Source organism: Drosophila eugracilis, unplaced genomic scaffold (assembly GCF_018153835.1).
Source record: "Drosophila eugracilis isolate 14026-0451.02 unplaced genomic scaffold, ASM1815383v1 contig_367, whole genome shotgun sequence".
Classification (NCBI taxonomy): Eukaryota; Metazoa; Arthropoda; class Insecta; order Diptera; family Drosophilidae; genus Drosophila; species Drosophila eugracilis.
The window spans coordinates 4,030,013-4,045,031 of record NW_024573224.1 but is presented as its reverse complement, the minus strand read 5'-3'; the positions used below and the strand labels follow the sequence as shown (position 1 = coordinate 4,045,031).

General features: G+C 42.4%; 2 protein-coding genes across 2 annotated transcripts; one reads left to right on the top strand and one right to left on the bottom strand.

Annotated features, from left to right (window-relative positions):
- Positions 1-314: 314 nt before the first annotated feature.
- On the bottom strand, positions 315-4,216 carry LOC108113588 (probable serine/threonine-protein kinase DDB_G0267686). Its single transcript, XM_017224234.2, has 5 exons — positions 3,588-4,216; positions 2,954-3,357; positions 2,094-2,823; positions 1,723-2,033; positions 315-1,655 (listed from the first exon to the last, which is right to left on the bottom strand). The coding sequence occupies exons 1-5, from the start codon at positions 3,657-3,659 to the stop codon at positions 1,310-1,312; spliced, it is 1,863 nt and encodes a 620-aa protein (XP_017079723.2). The 5' UTR covers positions 3,660-4,216; the 3' UTR covers positions 315-1,309.
- A 545-nt stretch (positions 4,217-4,761) lies between these two features.
- On the top strand, positions 4,762-13,008 carry LOC108113589 (poly [ADP-ribose] polymerase tankyrase). The gene is given in 7 exon segments (XM_017224235.2): positions 4,762-5,424; positions 7,867-8,649; positions 8,731-10,608; positions 10,673-10,830; positions 10,895-11,187; positions 11,261-11,417; positions 11,478-13,008. Coding segments are annotated over 7 exon segments (4,569 nt in total). The 5' UTR covers positions 4,762-5,228; the 3' UTR covers positions 12,582-13,008.
- Positions 13,009-15,019: the final 2,011 nt, after the last annotated feature.

Genomic DNA, 15,019 nt, shown 5'->3' with positions numbered 1-15,019 from the left:
AAGTGATTTTCTGAGAGCATCGGATATCCACAAGGATAAACAAGGACCAAACACGTCCACGCACAGCGGCCAACTGAAGCTGGTAAGAGCATGTGTTACTGATTTTGTTTTTCCTCCGCACAAGAAAAGCGACCGAGCAGCTTCGGGTTTTCAAAAGACTTCGGCTGACCGTTGGGTTCAGCTGCTGCGGTTTCCTTTTCCAACCAGACGCTTTCCACAGTTCACAAGGGTCCTAGTTCATTGTTTTTTTTGAAGTTAAATATTCCATTTCATTAGAAAATCTGTGCTGTCCCAAAAGTAAACACAAATTCTTATTTCGAGTTTAAAGAAAAATCATAAAAATGTATTTATTAGCTAATTAGATATATAATGCAATTAGAATTTGTTCTAAAACCGTTTTTAGTTTAATTTTAATAGTAATGTATATTAATCAATAAATTGCATTTCGGTTGGTGTCTTTTGTGGTTCACTATCAGTTTGTGTAAATATTAAATATTGCTAATTAAAAACATAATACACAAAAGCGACTTATTGGTTGTTTTTTAGTTTTATGCCATAAACTATAACTAATACGTGACACTTTCGCAATTGTTAATGCTTCGGTCTTATGTTTCGATATCCGGTGGCTAAGGCTAAGCACTTTAAAAGTTAAACTTTTCAACAAAGCATTGCTAATTTGTAATTTGTTTTTTAAAGCTGCGCTAATTGCTAAGTACAATAAGTTTTGTGTAATTCGAATTGTGAATTCTATAAAGAATTATTCTGTGGGAGACAAATCACTAAGTGCACTACTTAAATGTTAAAAAGGCGTTTCAAGTTTCGATACTTCGAATTATTGCAACAATCATAAAGTTCATTGTTAAGCTAACAACTAATGGCGAATTGTAGAGATTTTAAAGGGTTTTTGTTAACGTGTAGACTAGCAACAAAAATTAAACAAAAGTATATAGCACACAAAATTAAAATTAGGGACATGTGATTATGGATCATTAACTACATTAAAATACAAAGTACAGTGCAGAATATGTAGACATGTGGTTTGTGTTTACAAATTTGTAACATTTATCATTGCATTGAGAGATCCATAGAGTGTGATTGGAATGTAATCATACTGAAACAGTAATCAAGCACGTTAATCATTGTAAATTTGTATAGAATATTATGTAAAATTGTGATATTCATATATGGAATTCTTCCTTGTTTCGTTTCCAATATGCATTCAAGATATGTTCATCAAATTTTGTTCCCAAAAACATGTATTGGATAATGAAAATGTTTAGAAAAATAGTGGTACTGCCTAAGGATCAACCTAAACCCATACGCCATGAGGATTTTTACTTGTTGGAACTGCCGTTTCCAGTTGCCTAGGTGAACCGATGATCCGCCGACTGCTGCCCTGCTTGTTGGGTCCCTCCAGCAGATGCTTGATCTCCTCCGTGGTGGTCACCGTCAGACTTTGCAAATTAACCTCTTTCATCTCGTTGACCAGCTGTTCTACCTGCCGCTTCTTCTCGGCTATGGCATGCTCTATCATCAGAAGCTCTTTCTTCAAACTATCAGCCGTTTTGTTCGAGGTGTCAGTATTATGCAAGGCCTGGTCTATTTCGCTTTGTATTCTCTCCATTTCCATTAAGAAGTCACGCTCGACAGTTTGCCTGAAAACAAAAAAAATCAAAAATTGTAAGTAAACTTTATAAATAAATTTCTTTCTTTTACACTCACCTATTGGTCTGCTGCTGCTGTTGCTGCTCTAGCTCTATATCATCCATCAGCAATCGCATTTTATTCTTACATTGTAGCAGCTCAGTCTCGCAATTAGCCAACTTAGATCGGAGTAGGGCAATTTCTGACTTCAGAGTCTTCTCCTGTTGCTTGACCAGTTCGTTTTCCTCCTCCACATATTGCAGGGTCTGAAGCTGTTCACTGCCTTGTCGAAAGATTTGATCCGCCTTGGATATCTCACGCGATATGGCCTCCAGCTCGTGGGCATGATCGCGTTCTTTGCTTTCTAAATATACTATTTCCGTATCGAACTAAAGGAAACAAATGTATTAACAATGTACAAAGCAATCCAAATAACTTAATAGTCTAACCTTTTGCAATTCCATTTGCTGTGCTGTGATCTTCTCCCGCTGAAACTTGATGAGCTGCAACAAATCGTTGTACTGCGTGGCCTGGAACATGGTCTCGCCCTCCTCCATGGCCTGGCTATTGTTATTAATGTGGTTATTGTTGTGGTTGCTGTGCTGATCGTAGTCACTGAGGAATGGATTCGTTGAGGAGGAGGCATTCGACATGGTGTCCGCATTGCTGCTAGCCAAACGTTGACCCTGGCACATTGGACTATTTCTCGGGGGCGGCGGATCACGATATGGAGGTGGGACTAGAGCTCCATTCGCGGAAATCGTTGGTGTCTGCTTGTACAGCTCTGGTGAGTTATTATTGTTATTAACATTATTATTATTGTTGTTGTAGTACATCTCGTTGGGACTGGAGCGTCGTAGTTCATTACTGGATTTGCTCAGCTGGCTGTATATATGCTGATTACTGCTGCTATTATTGTTGTAGAAGTCATTGTATCCATTTGTAGCACTTGCTGGTGCATTGCTACCCGTGCTGGTCATGTCTAGAGGATTGGACAGCGATTTCTCATGCTTTGGCACAAGTGCTACATTGTTATTATCCTGCGGTGGCAACTGTTCCTGTTGAACAACTGATGGGCTTCCAGGAGCCACGGCAGTCGGTGGTTGTGGCTGCAATTGCTGCTGCTGAGGAATTCCTTTCACAATTCCAATGTTGTCAAACTGTTTGGCATCATAGCCCCTGCAAGAAATTCATATAGTTAGTATTGTTTGTGTAAATAGTTTACCGTTTGTTATCTTATTATCAATTAGGGGCCGGTAAGCGGCTTAAAGGGTAGTTTCAATATAACTGACATACAAAACACACCCACCCAAAACTCTTTTTCAATTCCTTTGTACGGTAGCTGAGTTCGACGTTCGACTTTTGCTTTTGCAAAGTGGGCGCTGGCTTATTATTATTATTGTTTGGTCCCAGCGGCTTTTTCGTTGTCATCACAGCATAGTTATTGTTGTTATTATTGTTGTTTTGCTGTTGTTGTTGTTGTTGTTGTTGTTGTGGTTGTTGCTGTTGTTGCTGTTGCTGCTGCTGCTGCTGCGTTTTATTCTCAGAACGTTGTAATATAAACTGCACATCATTTGCATACTCGCCCCATTTAAGCAGCAGCTTCATGGGATTCTCATTGGGGGCCAAATGGCGTTCATTGTTACGCCACCTTTCGATTAAAGTGAATCTTCCCACTTTCCCGGTGGCATGGGCCAAAGCAAAGACGACATCCTGTGGGAAATAAAATGATAATTAAGGAAAAATCAATAGATGGTGTATACAGTCGCGGTCAAAAAATAAAATATATATTATGAAGACATAACACGATTTCTTTTACATTTATTAATGAAAGTTAATATTTACTAAAATTAACTTTAAAAACGAACAAATAAATCTATAAAATTTCGAAATATCCCAATTAAATAGTGCTATTCTTTTGACCTCGGCTGTATCTCACATACCTGACATGTGGTGTTCACTGTAACGCCGCAAACAATCCGCTGGATGCCCTCAACCCAAACTTTCAGCTCCATTCCGGCTAATTGTCGTTGTCTTTCTAAAAATCGACCAATTATTTCCGTTTCTTGGTGTTTCTGCTACCAGAAAATTGCTTTCTTGTGCCGCTCCAGCTGTAAATGGGGTTCTACGCTAATGGGTTTTGCTTTTTGGCGCTTGACTGGCGTTCTGCTGTCGCGCAGCCAGCGAAGCGTGTTGCCTAGAAGTGCAGCCTATCCACTTTTCCACGTTTTCGCCGCCCCGCTTTTCCACGATTTTCGCTTAATTTTCCGATCACAGCTTCAGCTTCTTCTTCACTTGCACTTATTTACTACAACAAGACGACTGGTTCCGTACGTTTGCATGTATGTTCCACTGGGCGTGCGGCTGTGTGTGTGAGATGGAAAAATTCTGATTCACTTTTCGGATATCCGATTTTTTGTTTACTTTTGTGCTTCCGGTGGATTAACAACGATTCTTGTTACTACAGAACTCTAAGCTAAGCTCTAAGCTTATTTTTATAAAAATTTTAACATAGTAACGCGAAAAATAAACTGAAACATTGTTGTTGGCAATGCACTTGTACTCGATGCCCAAAAATCGATAGCACTACCAACAAACGAGGGATGGCCAAACAGGTGTGTTTTCGGATTATCGATAGCTGTGCTAATTGGAGTGTGTATTTTCTACCCAATTCATATTTTCACTTACTAAATTTTATAAAAACAAATTTTATTTTTTTTTTATTTGATTAAAATTCTTGATTGCAATATTAATTGATTTCTACTCCTTAAGAATGTGATGCTTGGTAAACTTTTCACGAGAAGCTATTATGAGATCCAAGGATACTTAAATAAATGTTATATACGATAATGTTAAAATAATATGTTTACCCATTAATTTATTTGTAACACCAAAAAAAAATTAATTATATTATAAGTGATGCATATAAATTGAAGATTTAGAAGCTGAAAACCTGCTTACTTTAACTTTTTAATCAAATTTATTTAAAGTACAATTTTTTAAAGAAAGCTTAATTTTATCTGTCGATCTCAGTATTTTTCCAGTGCTCTCTACTCTGCCGTCTGTTCACACTGCAGACGATGGCGATGGAATAAATGATTACCCCGCCAACGGTCACTCTATTCGGTCACAAAACAATGCAATATTCCGCGGAGCAGTGAATTTATCCGAAAATAACATTCCGTGCCCAAAGCTTTGGAGGCCAAATACCAGGAAGCTAAACTCAGCTTTGGCCCAAATCCGAAAGAAACCGAATAAAAACTATTTCGCGATCTACACAATCGAATAGTGACAAACCAAAGAATCCTATTGATTTTGGGGCTGCAATTGTGCATTAAATATTAAGCGAAAAACGAGGGCTGGTCGCGTGGCAGCCAGTGGCAAATTGTTGCTCCTGCGGCACAGGACACCTGGACACAGGATGCGGGAAAACCAGCGTAGTGAAACCCTGAGGATTGGTTAGGACTGGAGGAGCAACTGGACTGTTGAAGAACTGGGCTGAGGGGAACACGAAAGCCCACTGAATATTTCCACTTATATTTCGGGGCGTGTGTGTGCCAAAGCGTAGCTAAATAACCACAACAATGGCCAACAGCAGTCGAAGTCGGGCCATTTTGAGCGTTAATCTTGATGCGGTCATGGCCAACGATCCGTTGAGGGAGCTCTTCGAGGCCTGCAAAACGGGCGAGATCGCCAAGGTGAAGAAGCTTATAACGCCGCAGACTGTAAACGCAAGGGATACGGCGGGACGCAAATCCACGCCACTGCATTTCGCAGCGGGTAAGTAACAGATATATAGGGGTCCCCTCATCCCTTCCAAGGACGGTCTAAAAACAGTAGAGAATCCTTTTGCCACCCCACCCAACCCCCTCTTTGAAAGGTTGAAGGACTCACCTAACTCAAACCCCCGCTGCAGTGCGGATTTGGCCTTGAGCTAGTTGCGCCTGGGTGTGACGGGCGTCATTGTCGTCGCTCTCGGTCGGACACTCGCCTGCTCCAATGGCGTCGAGAGTTGACCTAGTTTCCATGTCGCTTCTGCTTCTGCTTTTGCTTCCACCACGTTCTATATGTTCGGCTTGTTTCCGGAACCCCTCTTACAATGGGGAGTCCCCCATCCTCTCGTTTCACCGCTGCATGTGTGTGCGTGCTGCATTTTAACATTTTCTATTTTCAAAAAATATTCATACAGCTGGGGTTGAGATAATAGCACTAGGAGCCAAAGTAATTAGCTATTTTGCGGAGGAGCTTTCACTGTCGTTGCGAATAGAAAACAAACCCCACACAATTAGACATATTTATTTATCTACTGATTTCTAAGCCTATGTCTTTAAGCATAGGTTATAATAGTATTACATTTACGTATGTTGCTTGATCTTGTTTTCTTGGTGTCCATTTAAATGTGCTTGAAAATTTGAATAAATGTAACTACTACTACTTAACAATATAACTCCATTCTAACTATTTTTAAACATTTTAAAGAACTTTTTCCAAATCTTGTAAAAGTTAGAAATGCTAATATTTACAAGTTTCGTTATTTTTTTCAATAATACAAATACACATTTTAATCTATTGTCTACGCTTTTCTAACTATTATTTCAACTATGTGTATGTTTCTTTTTTGAGAGGGTGGCAGTGATAGTAGGCGGGACAGAGGTGGTGAGGCGACTTGTTGTGGCTGCTGCGTTGCGTTGCATACGCCATCCTGCTGACGTCTTTGGCTCAATATTTTCGCGTCTTTTGTTGTGACTTTGGCCTAGTTAGCATTTTATGCATTGCAATTTATTTTGTCAGTCGGCAGACCAGCATCAATAGTCAAAAGAAACGGCTTTCCCCCCGCCTCACAGACAAACCCCCAAAATAAAAAAACCTCGAAAAGCTTTTTAACCGTTTCACTCGACGCCCCTTGCATATCAATTTCGCCTTTTGGCCATTTGTGACTTCTTTTTAAGTTGAGCACTTTTTTATTATCTGGTGGTCTATGATTCATTCGCTGGGTCTTTCTTTCTATAAACTGGTTTTCCATTATTATTTTCGTCTGTCTTTTTGTCACGTTCTGTGAACAAAAAGTGAGATCTTCAAGGGGTCTGTTATTGTTATTGTCGGGTGTCGTTTTAGTTTTATTATTGTTATATTGCAGCTTGTTTTCACCTTGTTGAATGTATGAAATTTTGAAGCATTCGAATTTTTACAATACCTGTTGCTGAGGAAACAAAATCGAAGCTCACGTTTCTTCCTTCCTTTCCCGCAATCGTGACATATAATAAAACTCAATCGTTTATATATATCTTTTTTTTCGATTATAAGCTATGTGACATTGTCCCGTTATCTTGGCGGGGTGTGTTTACATAGTTGATAAACTCGAAAAGACCTTCCCTCCATATCATAACCAAGTTTGAGATACTTAAAACTAACTTTTATCGCTGCCCAAAAAGTTAAGCAAATTAACCTTCGTGCCAGTAATTGCAAATCAAGTTGGTTAAGCGTAGATCTCTGGGGGTTATTTGTATAATATATATTCCACACTCAAGGATCACTTTTGTGTGTTCGACTCCAAGTGCAACAGTTGGAATTAAGTTTTCCATTCTATTAATTTTTAATGCAAAACTTTCGTAATTATTTGCCCACAGAAAAGTGAACGGCGCAAACGTTTCGTAAGCCACATTTTGGTGGGTGGCTCAAGCTTTTGTTTTTGCTGAGATTTGTAATTGGCAACGGTTCTCCTTGTAGTTCACTCTAAACTCAGCAGAAAATCCAACAATAAACATTTATGTTGATAATCGGTTGTGTGACTAATTCCGGTGCCAAATTAAGATGAGTCAGGTATCTGCCAATAGACAAGTGCAAGAGCTGCCAAAAGTATGTTTATAAATCGCGCATTCACATGCCCAACGTAAATATTTATTGCTGTCATTTTTTTATATTGATTATAATGCGATTATGGGGTTTATTTTCAAGACGATTGCGCTGTGAACAGTTAACTGATATTTATTATTATAAAATTCACTTGAGGGAAGACGGAAATCCAATATCTGTCTTCTCCCATTTCTCTACGTGATTTCCACTTTTCATATGTCACGGGCAAGGTTGAAAGAATTCAAGAAAGAGACCTCGAACCAAGACCTTCCCGTTCATTTCTAGGGCTTGCCATCGAACACAAATACAAAAAATTAAGTGACATTCATCTAATGACGGATTTTTCTTTACCCTACTCTGGTTAACCAGGTTATGGACGCCGGGAAGTGGTCGAATTCCTGCTGAACAGCGGCGCCTCCATCCAGGCCTGCGACGAAGGCGGTCTGCATCCATTGCACAACTGCTGCTCCTTTGGCCACGCCGAGGTAGTGCGATTGCTGCTAAAAGCGGGCGCCAGCCCGAACACCACCGACAACTGGAACTACACTCCCTTGCACGAGGCAGCCAGTAAGGGCAAGGTGGACGTGTGCTTGGCCCTGTTACAGCATGGAGCAAACCACACGATCCGGAACTCGGAACAAAAGACACCACTAGAACTGGCGGATGACGCGACGCGTCCTGTTTTGACCGGCGAATATCGCAAGGATGAACTGCTTGAAGCCGCTCGATCGGGGGCAGAGGATCGTCTTCTGGCCCTGCTCACACCCCTCAATGTTAACTGTCATGCCAGCGATGGACGACGTTCCACACCGCTCCATCTCGCAGCCGGTTACAATAGGATAGGCATCGTGGAGATCCTGTTGGCCAACGGGGCGGATGTACATGCTAAGGACAAGGGCGGCTTGGTTCCGCTACACAATGCCTGCTCCTACGGACACTTTGATGTGACCAAACTGCTTATTCAAGCGGGCGCCAATGTGAACGCCAACGATCTGTGGGCTTTTACGCCGCTTCACGAGGCCGCCTCCAAGAGTCGCGTCGAGGTCTGTAGCCTGCTGCTCAGTCGCGGAGCGGATCCCACCCTCCTCAACTGCCACAGCAAGTCGGCCATCGATGCGGCGCCCACCAGGGAACTGAGAGAGCGGATAGCATGTGAGTAGTCATCTGTGAAAACATAAACTACTATGACAAAAATATCTTGTTTATCCTAATATGATTCATTTATTTTTACAGTCGAGTACAAGGGTCACTGCCTGCTGGACGCATGTCGAAAGTGCGATGTGTCCCGTGCCAAGAAGCTGGTATGCGCTGAGATTGTCAACTTTGTGCATCCCTACACAGGAGACACTCCGCTCCACTTGGCCGTTGTTTGTCCGGATGGGAAGCGCAAGCAGCTAATGGAACTGTTGACTAGAAAAGGATCGTTACTTAATGAGAAGAACAAGGCATTCCTCACGCCCCTTCATCTGGCCGCCGAGCTGCTCCACTACGATGCCATGGAGGTTCTGCTGAAGCAGGGCGCCAAGGTTAATGCATTGGATAGTCTGGGGCAAACGCCACTGCATCGATGTGCCCGTGATGAGCAGGCTGTTCGCCTGCTGCTCTCCTACGCCGCAGATACGAATATTGTTTCGCTTGAGGGACTTACAGCCGCGCAATTAGCATCGGACAATGTGCTAAAGCTGCTCAAGAATCCGCCGGACAGTGAGACCCATTTACTGGAGGCGGCCAAGGCGGGCGACTTGGATACTGTGCGTCGCATAGTGCTCAACAATCCGATCTCGGTCAACTGCCGGGACTTGGATGGACGACATTCCACACCTTTGCACTTTGCTGCTGGGTTCAATCGTGTGCCAGTGGTACAGTTTCTCTTGGAGCACGGTGCCGAAGTTTATGCGGCTGACAAGGGCGGACTGGTACCCCTGCACAATGCCTGTTCTTACGGACACTACGAAGTAACAGAACTGCTGGTAAAGCATGGAGCCAATGTAAATGTTTCGGATTTGTGGAAGTTTACACCTCTCCATGAAGCTGCCGCCAAGGGAAAATACGATATTTGCAAATTGCTCTTGAAGCATGGTGCTGATCCCATGAAGAAGAATCGCGATGGAGCCACGCCAGCAGATTTGGTTAAGGAATCCGATCACGACGTTGCTGAGCTGTTGAGAGGACCATCAGCCCTGTTGGATGCAGCAAAGAAAGGGAATTTGGCACGAGTTCAGCGATTGGTTACTGCAGAATCTATCAACTGCCGGGATGCGCAGGGCAGGAATTCCACACCACTTCATCTTGCCGCTGGATACAATAACTTTGAGTGTGCCGAGTATCTTCTAGAAAATGGGGCGGATGTTAATGCGCAAGATAAGGGCGGACTTATACCACTGCACAATGCCAGCAGCTATGGGCATTTGGATATTGCAGCGCTGCTGATCAAGCACAAGACGGTGGTCAATGCCACGGATAAATGGGGATTCACACCACTCCACGAAGCTGCACAGAAAGGACGGACTCAGCTGTGTTCGCTGTTATTGGCTCATGGCGCCGATGCGTACATGAAGAACCAGGAGGGACAAACTCCAATCGAACTGGCCACGGCGGATGATGTTAAGTGCTTGCTGCAGGATGCTATGGCCACCTCGTTAAGTCAACAAGCGTTGAGTGCTTCTACGCAATCACTGGCAAGTACTTCACCGGCGCCAGATGCAGCTGCTGCAGGAGCAGGCACGTCTTCGTCGTCCTCGTCCGCAATACTCTCGCCCACCACGGAAACGGTGTTGCTGCCCACCGGTGCCTCCATGATTCTCAGTGTTCCTGTACCACTTCCCCTGTCCAGTAGCACGCGCATCAGTCCCGCCCAAGGAGCCGAAGCCAATGGCGCTGAGGGCGGCTCCTCGGATGATCTGCTGCCGGACGCGGATACCATAACGAACGTATCCGGATTCCTAAGCAGTCAGCAGCTGCATCATCTAATCGAACTGTTCGAACGAGAGCAAATCACCTTAGACATTCTAGCCGAGATGGGACACGACGATCTCAAGCAGGTGGGCGTATCGGCCTACGGCTTCCGACATAAGATACTCAAGGGAATCGCCCAGCTGAGGTCCACCACAGGTGAATATTTAAGATTTATATGTTTGTTGTAATCGTTTACCACTTAAATTATTTAATCTTTCAGGCATTGGTAACAACGTGAATCTGTGCACTTTGCTGGTGGATCTGCTGCCGGATGACAAGGAGTTTGTGGCCGTCGAGGAAGAGATGCAGGCTACGATACGCGAACATCGGGATAATGGTCAGGCTGGAGGTTATTTTACTCGCTACAATATCATTCGGGTGAGTATTTATATAAAGTTAATCTAGATAATCCCATCTAAATCTATTATTATTACAAAAACAGGTGCAAAAAGTACAGAACCGAAAGCTGTGGGAGCGGTATGCACATCGGCGACAGGAGATTGCCGAAGAGAATTTCCTTCAGTCCAACGAGCGAATGCTCTTTCACGGAAGTCCCTTTATCAACGCGATCGTACAGCGCGGATTCGATGAGCGTCACGCCTATATTGGTGGCATGTTCGGGGCTGGCATTTATTTCGCCGAGCACAGCTCGAAGAGCAACCAGTATGTCTATGGAATTGGCGGCGGCATTGGGTGTCCCTCGCACAAGGACAAGTCATGCTACGTGTGTCCCAGGTAAGTTTAAATTGATTAAACTAAAATGAAAAACATTTAAAGAGTGCTAATAATTTTATTTCTAAAATTTCAGACAATTGTTGCTGTGCCGAGTTGCCTTGGGTAAATCCTTCTTACAGTATAGCGCCATGAAAATGGCTCACGCACCTCCAGGACATCACTCTGTGGTGGGAAGACCCTCAGCGGGTGGCCTGCATTTCGCCGAATACGTTGTCTATCGGGGTGAACAGGTGGGTATTTGCTAAGAGAGTATATATAGCGGCGTTTCATAAAAACTTTGGCCCTTTCAGTCTTATCCGGAGTACTTGATAACCTACCAAATCGTAAAGCCCGATGACAATAGTAGCGGGACGGAGGATACAAGATGATGGATGCCCTCTGTCGGGTCCACGCCCACAACCACATCGCCAGCGCTGCACCAGTCGCAATCACAGTATCACTCTCATCAGCAGCCGCAGCAGCAGCAGCAGCAGCAACCACAACCACAACAACAGCAGAAGCCACCGCTGCCGTTGCCACCGCCACAACAGCAGACCTCAGCTCCAGTTGCCAAGAGGCGGCCCAAGCATGCCAAACCGTCGCTGCAGTTGCAGTATCAACACTATCAGCCCCAGCACCACTCGGTGGTTGCCTCTGCGACTGCAGTAACCACCACCCAACCAGCGCCCGCTGGCGTCTTCGCACATAGCAATAATAACAACAATACAAGCAGCGGAAATGTGAATAATAACAACAATGACATGTCGCCGGTATCAAATAGCAATAGCTATTCCTCGGTGGACACCAACCAGACGCTGCTCAATTCGCTAGCCAACCAGCAGCGCAACCATCGACAACAGCAGCAACATAATCATCATCATCAGCAGCAGGCGAATCGCAGCCAAAAGTATAGTCAATTTATGATCATAACACCCGCCGTTTCCATAGACCGTGACTTTGAGTACGAGTCGCACTTGGACTTTGAGGATTTCGCCAATGCGGCCCACAACAATGGGAATCTCTTCCGGTTGGGATTGCGGCGAAGCGATAGCAGCAGCGATGACAGTGGCCACAGCAGCGACAGCAGCAGTTTTCGCTCAAATTACAATCCGTACTTGCACCACAGTCGCCAGCATTTACTGTCCAAAAATGGAAATGGTGGTGGCGGTGCAGGTCGTCACTTTTACGCCTTCACCTCGTCGTGGCGATGGTGCAGTCTTCTGTGCGCCGCCATGCGCTGCTTTGGTGCCGGTGGGGCTGGTCACGGGAATGCTCCGTACAGTAGTTCGCTGCAACATCACCGACTAAGACGTTGTTCGTCGTATAATGCAGAGAATGCCTACGAGCATTTTGCGGCCCCCTTCAAGGCGCGAAAGTCGCGCGATCACATGAACAACATCACCTACGAGTTGTGACTGTGACGGTGGTACGACATGCTGGTGGTTATTGATCTCTTTGACTCCGTTGGCCTCCCGTCTATTTTATTACAATTACTAGCTATAGATGTCGTGTCCTGTGTGTCTCTCTCTCTCTCTCGTTGTTTATTATATTACTCTATAATATATCACGTAAGGGCGAGCTAGCGAGATTGGTTCGGAACGGATCAGATCGGATTGAATTGGATTGGATTTGGGTTAATCAAAAGTGGAACACAGTTTTTGAGTGATTTTAATTCGAAATACGGAAAATGCGATTATACGAGGTTACAAGTTCTTTATCGATGAATGCATTACATTACATTACGCTCGCGCGTTTATTTAAGTGTTTAAGCTTAGTTAATTTAAACAATAATTAAAACTCCAATTAAATTTAAATATACAAATACATATACATCAAATGGAATGGAAAATGTTTATTCATTAGTATTTTACTATATGGTAAGTAATTCTTAAGAACTAAAATTGGAATAAACGTTTCTCCCATTAATATTTTTATTAGAACAGATCCGAAGGTCAGTGCTTTGATATTTTTATTGGCACAAATATTTTTGTACATTTTTTTAAATAAAATGTAAGAATAGAGGCTACCAGCAGATAATGATGCTACCAATACATGCAAGCCTGTACAGTTTCAGGAGGCAATCAACGAAGATCAAGGGTCAAAAACTATATGCGGTGATCTATTTATAGTTCAACCATATGGGAAATACTCCTGGTCGTTGTATTAATATATACATATGTATGTAAACAGATGCATGTTTATTAAATTTAAACTAATCAATCAGCTTTGTCATTGGATTTTTAGCTCAGTAATATTTGATACGAAAAATTAATTTAAATTCTAAAGATTGCCTGAGAAAATGAACTTTAATCCGGTATACTATTTGTTTCTACGTCTATGATCTATTTATATTTTTGTTTTTATTTTTCCTATCGAAAATACATATAAAAGTGTGTTAATATTTTTTTACCTTTAACTGTGATATTATATTGGTATAATTACGTTTTTATTATCTCCTGAAAGTATATAGTTAATAATTGGTCATATTTAATGGTAATCTTTCTATTAATTTTCTTTAAATATCCATTTTTTTTGCCTTCCGACCGGGTAACTGTTAGCCTAATAGCCAGTAATGAAAGCTCCCTCCTAACGATTATTGCGTGCGTAGCAGTTAGCTTTTAACCGTCAGCCGTTGTGCTTGCAATTTGCAACTGTCAAGTCTCCCGACACGTTAAGCTGCGCCTAAAAATTCAAAATGAGTAATGATAATGAACGCCAAAGTACGCAAATATCTCTCCTTTTCCCCTTGCAACAACAACTACGAATAAAAAAGAAACACACGCAGGCACATTTCACTGTCAAAACTGCGGCTATAAACCATTTCGGAGTCGCCAGGAGCTGCTGTCGTTGCATTTATTTTTATTTCTGTTGCCACTTATGTTGGCCCGCATTTTGGCCATTTCTCAAGTCTTTCTTCAAGCTCGAGTGCGTCTCTTTTTTTGGGCCTTAGTTTTTTGGCATTTCCTTTTTTTCGGCAACATATGCAAGTAATTTGATTAAATTATATAATTACAGGGCCAGACAGTCGAGATGGCAAGATGAGAAGACGGTGCTGACTTTGACGAACAGCAGCACGCAAAATGCCGCACCACCGAGCCACATTATGGCCATGGTTATGGTTTCTGGTGTTGCGGTTAGCATTAAGTTAACGTTAACTTGCTTGAGAGCACGGAAAAAAATGATAGCGTTTCGGTTACAAAAGGACCACAGACATTACAGCAATAATCATAAGAAACAATCCATTTATAATAAAGATATTTCGTAAACTTTATCTAATATTTCATATATTTAAAACAATATATTTTTTATTATAAATAAGATAATGTTTCTTAGTTGTAACTTAAGTTATAATAATCTATGTATAACATTTTCAAAATTAATTATATTTTTTAATCTTTCAAAGTATTTAAAATTTCTTTTAAAATGCTTTTGCTTCCTTTCAATTCAGTTTAGAAAAGGGTTATAAGTTTTAAATATTGCTGAGAAAAATAAAACTATTTTCCATATTTAAAAGTATAATTTAATATATACTATTTCTAGGTTAGTCTTAACTAATAACAACATTTTTGGCCGTGTAGATCGTTGACTGCGACACTCACTGCAGGCCGGGACTAGTGCAATTTGTATTTCCAAACAGCAACAAATAAGCACTGGGCACGGCCTACATCAGGTGACGTTTTAATGTACCACTGCACTCTCATCTCGGATGCACTTCACTCCACTCACCTTTTGGGATCCGTGGGCCTTAGCGATATCAATAAGCCATGTCAGTCGGCTGGGGAGAGGAGTCAGCCATGGTATGTCCGAATGCCACATAAACACTGTAATTACACGCACACACTCACTCCCAATT

Bases quoted from the DNA above. Each gene is read 5' to 3' on its own strand.
- LOC108113588 (XM_017224234.2), bottom strand. From the start codon at position 3,659: ATGGAGCTGAAAGTTTGGGTTGAGGGCATCCAGCGGATTGTTTGCGGC. The intron at 2,824-2,953 runs GTGGGTGTGTTT...AATTTCTTGCAG, and splicing joins GAATTGAAAAAGAGTTTTGG to GGGCTATGATGCCAAACAGT. The intron at 1,656-1,722 runs GTGAGTGTAAAA...TTTTGTTTTCAG, and splicing joins CAGCAGCAGCAGACCAATAG to GCAAACTGTCGAGCGTGACT.